The 6,910-nt window shown below is 60.3% G+C and overlaps 1 protein-coding gene across 1 annotated transcript in view; it reads left to right on the top strand.

Moving 5' to 3' along the window:
• Positions 1–1,590: 1,590 nt before the first annotated feature.
• IGSF9B (immunoglobulin superfamily, member 9B) overlaps positions 1,591–6,910 on the top strand; it is a gene marked incomplete at its 5' end in the record, with an annotated part of 58,037 nt that continues 52,717 nt past the window's right edge. The window contains 2 exons of the mRNA XM_014543650.1: positions 1,591–1,788; positions 3,918–4,064. Coding sequence (XP_014399136.1) covers positions 1,591–1,788; positions 3,918–4,064 — 345 coding nt within the window. The remainder of the gene's footprint in view (positions 1,789–3,917; positions 4,065–6,910) is intronic.

Genomic DNA, 6,910 nt, shown 5'->3' with positions numbered 1-6,910 from the left:
CTGATAGAGACATTGAAACAGGGAGACAGGAAAGCAGACAGAATCACCCGCAGAGAGTGGGAGCTAGAGAGACAGAGACACAAAGAGAGAGAGACACACAGACACGGGAAAGGAGCAAGAAAGAGAGCAGACAGACACTGCAGAGGCAGTGACAACTAGAGAAAGACAGAGAGAGGCATGAAGGAGAGACAAAGACGAAGGAAGGAAGCAGGCAGGGGCACACAGGGGTCAGAGGTGTATGAAGAACCAGAGGCAGCTGACAGACAGACAGTCAGTCAGACAGACAGACAGACAAATAGACAGACAGACAGACTGCTCTTCTGGGCATCCTCTCCATGCAGTAGTGGGCGGGCCCAGTGGCTCCCTGCTTTCCAGCCTCAGTGAGCAGCTGCTGTCCATGGTGCTGCCTGCAGGGACCGGGAGGGGAAGCGGGTGGGATGGGGGAAGCCGTGTTCTCCTCCGGGCTGTGTTGGGTGGTGTGAGGGAAGGCCTGATGGGGAGGCTTCCTCCGCTGCCCCTTTGGTTGGGAAGTAAGCTGGACAAGGTGACCCTGTGGGCACAGAGGCCGGTGTGGGAGTGAGGAGTGTCCGGCGGGAGGTGGGGGCTGCACACATCCTGTCGGGGCTCTAGCGTTGAGGGGTCCAGGAGCCTGCTGTCGGAAGTGTGAAGCAGTGTCTGGGTTAACCTCCAGCTTGGGGGGGGCTGGATCTCTCACTGTGTCCCCCTCCGCTGCCAGGAGGATGGGTGCACCCTGTCCAGCTGTATGGTTTGTCCTCTGCTCATGGAATGGTGTTTTCCCCTCAGCTGGCTGGGGTTAGCGGGCCCCAGGGCCCCTCTGTCCCCAGCACCCTGCTCTCCTAATGGTGATATGTGGGGCTTTGCAGCATGATGGGTTTGGGGCTTGGAACCGGGAGAGCTGGAGCTCCCCCTACCCCCCACTGCAGGCCCAGCAGGGAGTGGGAGGAGGGGCCTGGCCGGGCTTTTCTCTCTAGTGTTGCCCCTAGCAGCCTCTGCTCAGCTTGTAGGGATTCCCTGCTCCTGTGTGGAGCACTCTTGTTTTGTGCTGCCAACATCAGACTGAGTGGGGTGGGTGTAGGAGGAGGGGCGGGAGGAGGCAGGGAGCGCCACCAGGCTCTGGCGCGAAGCCTCCTGGTGCAGGGAGATAGTCTGGATCCACCCTCAGCCATAGCGGCCCTGGCCACGGGTCTGCTGAGGCCCCTTCATCTTCTCAGTGTCCAGACCCCTTAGAATTCTTGGGGCGGGGGGTGTCACAGGGAGGGCTTGGAAATGGCTTCGCTCTTTTGGGGGGTGGGTAGGGCTGGCCTGCAGGATGGGGAGAACTCCCTCCCTGTGCTCTTCCCCCCTCCTCTTCTCCTGAGGTTCATGGTTGGCAGGGTGTGGGGGGGTGGAGGATGCACTGGGGACCCCCTGGGGGGTGAGCGAGCTCCTCTTCAGGAGGAGGGCTGCGTATAGCCGGCCCGGGGAGGGGGCAGAGGTCTTTGGACGTGGGCAGGGGGCTGCCTCGGGGGTCGCCAGGGCAGGACCTCCTGCCGCCTCCTTCTCTAAATCCCAGCCTTGCTGTCCCCTCAGCTGCCCACGGCCTGCGAGAGGAGCCCGAGTTTGTGACGGCGCGAGCTGGTGAGGCCGTGGTTCTGCGATGCGACGTGATCCACCCGGTGACCGGGCAGCCCCCACCCTATGTTGTGGAGTGGTTCAAGTTCGGGGTGCCCATCCCCATCTTCATCAAGTTCGGCTACTACCCACCCCACGTGGACCCTGAGTATGCAGGTACGGTCTGGCCCCTTCGCCTCCGTCCTCGGCTTTGGCTGGGCTGCCCTCCCCCGCGGGGCCGGTGGTTAAGCTTCCTCCTGCCTTTATCCGTTGCCTCCTCTGTTCTTCTCACGGGTCTGAGAGCTGTTTTCCAGTCTCTGCCTCTTCCTTCCTGTCCTTTGGACGCTGGTAGGTTTTGATTCCGTGGTGGGGAATCAGAGAGGGAGAGGAGGTGATGCAGGCAGGAAGCAGGAGTCGGGGTGGGGGGGGGCAGGCCGGGAGGGCAGCTCTGTGCGGGAGGAGCTGAGTCACAGCCACCGAGCCTGGTCGTGTGCAGCTGTGGTGTTGCGTCTGCCTGTCCCCACACCTCCCTCTGGCGCTGAAGTTGGGCCTCCTTCCCTCCGGGGTGTCAGTGTGTGTCTGTGCCTGTGGCGGCCGCCTGCTCTCTGCCACAGCTGCTCCTGCCAGCGGCGGCCACACTGAGTCACTGTCTGTGCCTGCCGCCGGCCTCGGTGGGGAGGTGGGGGGTGTGCACGTGTGAGCATGTGAGTGTGTGCTTGTGTGTGTGTGAACACGTGAGAGTGTGTGAGCATGTGAGTATGTGAGTGTGTGCTTGTGTATGTGTGAACATGTGCGTGTGTGCCTGTGTGAGCGTGTGCATGTGTGAGTGTGAGCATGTGTGCCTGTGTGAGCATGTGAGTGTGTGAGCGTGTGCATGTGTGAGCGTGAGCATGTGTGAGTGTGTGCGTGTGAGAGTGTGTAGGTGTGTGAGCATGTGCGTGTGTGAGTGTGAGCATGTGTGCCTGTGTGAGTGTGTGCCTGTGTGCGTGTGTGAGCGTGTGCATGTATGAGCATGTGCGTGTGTGAGCGTGTGCCTGTGTGAGCGTGTGCCTGTGTGAGTGTGTGCATGCGTGAACATGTGTGTGCCTGTGCGTTGGGGTTTAAAGGACGGGAGGAAGCTGGCAGGACACTGCTTTTATCTTTCCTTCTGGCTCCTGAGGTCTGCACCGCTTTTCTCTCGGAAAACTTCCGTTTCTCTCCCTCCCTCCTGCGCCTGTGTCTCCTTTCCTCTCTCTGGCCCGGCTGGCTTTGATAGTCTGGCTTTAGGCAGATTGCCAGTGCAGAGACAAGAGGAAGGCGGAGGAGGTTGTGACATTGGAGTGAGGCGGGCTGAGGTGGTGGGGGAGGGGAGAGAGGACCTGAGGGTCCCTGGGCCTCCTCCCTTGTCCTGGAGAAAGGGGGGCCGCTCCCCATTCTGCTGGGCTCCTGCTGCCAAGCTTACCTTCTAGAGCCGTGAGACAAACTTTCAGCGAGCCAAGGATGACTTCTGGGGGGAGGAGGGTAGAGTTAAGGAGGCCGCTGGGTGTCTGCTCTGCTGGCCAGCCCTGTCCTCACTCTCCAGCTCATAGGCCTGTGGCCTCGGCTCTTGGGGCCCTGGGCCCTGGCTGGATCAGCAGTGTGGCCAGCCCTGGTATCAGGGCTGGGAGGGGTCCTAGCACCCTGGTCCCCTGCCTGCCTTCCTTCTGCCAGACAGAGGGGGTATGGGGCGCGGGGCCCAGCTGGGATAGGGGTGTTACTCCACCTGAATGGAAGTGCTCTGGGGCCTGGCCTAGACCCCCAACTTCCTTCCCTCTCTTCTCCCCTCCCTTCCTCTCCCTCTCTCCCTCCCTCTTCCCCCTTATCTCTGTATCCCTCATGCCTTCCCTTTGTCCCCAGCAATGTTCGAAAGAAGGTGGAAGTGCTCTGGGGCCTGGCCTAGACCCCCAACTTCTTTCCCTCTCTTCTCCCCTCTCTCCCTCCCTCTTCCCCCTCATCTCTGTATCCCTCATGCCTTCCCTTTGTCCCCCGCAATGTTCGAAAGAAGAGGCGCATTCTAAGGCCTGAGCTCTTCTCAGTGCCAAGAGCAGGGCTGCAGTTGCAGCTGGGATGGGGCCCGCCGAGGCTGGAGGATGGGAGGGACCGCAGCTCCATGGCCCAGGCTTTATGCCTTTTCCTTTGCCACATGTGGCCAGAGGTCGGTGCCAGCTGTTATTTCGGGCCCTGCCCCCGGGAATGGCCTGCAGGCGACGGTGGGGCCTGTGCCTTTAGCCGGGGTGGGGTGACGAGGTGTGGGCCTCACCCCTGGGCTCTTGTCCGCCTGTCCCCAGGCCGAGCGAGTCTTCACGACAAAGCTTCGCTGCGGCTGGAGCAGGTTCGCTCTGAGGACCAGGGCTGGTACGAGTGCAAAGTGCTCATGCTGGACCAGCAGTATGACACCTTCCACAACGGCAGCTGGGTGCACCTCACCATCAACGGTGAGTACGGGCCTCCTCCCGGGCCGGGAGCCCCCAAAAGCCTGCTGCCTGAGGGCCCGCTGGAGGGGAAGCCTCTTTTCGGGCGGCACCCCATCGCTACTCCCAGTCCCTGCTGCAGAGAGGAGCCTTAGCACGCTGGGCCCCCCTCCATACCCCTCAGCTGGCTCCCCGGAGCCTCGGGTCAGTGGGAGCCTGGAGGAGCTGCTCCCTGGGCTCGGGGCAGGGGTGTGTGGTGTGTGTGTGTGTGGGGGGGGCGGGGGGCAGGGGCGGTGATTCCTCCCTTACTGGGAGGAAGGCATCTGGTTCTTGAAACCGGGGCTAAGGCTTGGTGGAGGCACCGTTCCCAGCCTCGGAGAGACCCTGCCAGCCAGGAAGTGCCTCCCCCCTCCAGTGGAGTTCCCAGAGTCCCCCCATTACTGCCTTCCTTTACAGGGTGACATTTTGGTTCCTTGTGAAATGCATTCATTTGCGTAAGATGTGCTGAGGGCCTACTGTGCGCCACGCTCTGCACCAGGTGCTGGGAAGACGAAGCTGAGCGCACCCTGTTCAGCCCCTGCCTGGACCGGGTTTACTGTCTCCTAAACCAGGAGGATCCTGGGAAGGGGAACAGTTTTAATGGCTGTCAGTTATGGAGAGCTCAGGGTAAACGAGTTGTGCTGTGTGCCATGCTTTTCCAGCGTTCGGGCGAGGAGGCCCATGCGGAGGCGGCAGGGGAGCCTGCTGGCTCTGTGTTGGCCTAGGCGGGGGGCCGGGTCTCCCCGGCTGGAGAGCCCCCTCTGTCACTGGGCGTCCTGACTTGAGAAGGCCTCCTCTGGAGGAGGCAGGAGGAGCTGGGGAGCAATTGAAGGAGAGTGAACCCCATTGTGTGGGGGGAGCAGATGTTTGTGTCTTGTTGTTCTGGCTAGACCCTCACTCTTCCTTATTCAGCGTTTGGCGAAATGTATTCAGCCACACTGTGCTGCAGACACTGTGCTAGCTCCCGAGGCTTCGACGGCGCATGGGCTTGGGCGAGCACACACAGCTGGGTCCTCATGGCTCTGATGACTGGAGATGCCGTGGTCGGGAGAGGGTTGGATGGCGTCCCGCTCGGATGCTTCTCAGCATCAACCTGGCCCGACCTGCCCCGAGGGATGGCTCCGTCTGCCCACCTGTAGGGCCGGGTCGGCCTCCCAGAGCTCGGGTCCGGCAGGCCAACCCATCCAGGGTCCTGGGAGCACAGAGCATTTGAGCCAGAGCCCTGACCTCTGGGGAGGGCAGACTTAGAGGTGGCCGCCTAGGTCCGTGTTGGTCCAGGCTGCCGGACCCATTCGATGCAGCAGCCGGCTCGCGTCAGCCAGGCCCCAGAGACTGATGGGAGGCTGGCTTTAAATCCTGGGGGGGGCTGTCCCTACCACCCGGCAAGCTTTTGAGTCACCTCCTTTGGCTGCAAGCTGTTGTGTGTGCCGGGAATGAAAACTCATCTTAATATTAGCCCCAGCAAAACATCATTAGGGAGGCACACCCGCGGCTGAAAGCCTCACTGAAGGCTGAGCCAGGAGTCCCCACGCTGCTCTGTCTCTCCTGTGCCCTTTCCTGCACCGGCTCAGCTTCCCTGGCGCCTCCGCTCCTCCTGTCCTCCGGCTGGTGTTCATTCAGCAGCCTGAGACCCAGGCGTCCGTAGACACTACTTGCAGGGCAGGAAGTAGGCTTGTGTGTTTGGTACAGCCTCTGTCTTCGTTTGCATGAGTGGGAGTCGATTCTTCGGGGACTCCTAATTGCTCGGAGTGGAACCGGCATGGAATAAGAGGCTGCAGACACTTGGTTTATGTCATGAATCCATCACGTGGTAGCTGTCTGATCCTGGGCGACTTAAGTCACCTCTCTGAGCCACGGTTTTCTCAGTTACCAACCACAATGCCTATTGGCAAAGCCGCCGCGAGGATTAAGGGCAGCGCTGTGTGAGAACGTGCCTGGCCCGGTGTCTGAAGGGTTCATGACCTGTAGGTAATTATGGGTAAGATGCTGGCCATCCTCCTTCTCGAGAGAAAAAACCAAAACACACGCAGATGGAATCAGAGGAGAGTGTGGCCGCAGGGATATATGGTGACACAGGAAGGACTTCGGGCTGCAAGAGGCAGAGGGCTGTCATGATTTGAAAGTGCTTGTGCGTCACCAGTCATTACCCATTCAAATCCCAGCGTCCGCTCTGTGGCAGGCTCTGGGGGCACAGTGGTGGGCAGCCACGTCCAGAGACAGTTGTGATATGGGCTTTGGGAGCGTCTCTGGGGGAACCACCCTGTGCAGAGAGAGAGACCCGGGCAGGGACGGGGAGTGAGCCAGGTGCAGGGTGGGGCGGTGGGGAAGAGTGCTCCAGGCAGAGGGAACAGCATGTGCGAAAGCCCAGAGGAAGGCGAGCCGGCCCGCTCAGGGCTCAGGGAACGCAGGCAGGTTATTTATATAGGAGTGTTCGGTGGGAAAGCTAAGGATGTGCACCATCTGCTCCAGGCTTTAGAACCAGGCTTCTCACTTGCCTTTACCAAGGAGCCTACCTCCCAAATAGGTAGAACAGCACAGACAGCTCCTACGGTGAACGGGAGACCTCTCTCCTTTCTTCTCCTTTCCCTTCATCTCCTTTATTCTCCCTTCCCTTCATCCCAGCGTACATGCTGTCCTGGCTGAGGAGGCTGGAGCCCCCACCACGCCACGGCTTCCAAACTAGAACGTTTAATGTCAGGCATTTTCTGACAGGGATCACCTTTGGAAAATGGAAAGGCCAGTGAAAAATTAGAATTACAAATTGTCTCCTTCTCCTTCTGCGTTTTCTTGAAGATCGGTTGTGTGGAAACAAACCCAATTATTTCTTTATC

This window comes from Myotis brandtii, unplaced genomic scaffold (genome assembly GCF_000412655.1).
Source record: "Myotis brandtii unplaced genomic scaffold, ASM41265v1 scaffold3301, whole genome shotgun sequence".
Lineage (NCBI taxonomy): Eukaryota > Metazoa > Chordata > Mammalia > Chiroptera > Vespertilionidae > Myotis > Myotis brandtii.
The sequence above is the reverse complement of the archived record's forward strand: the minus strand, read 5'-3'. Positions and strand labels throughout refer to the sequence as shown.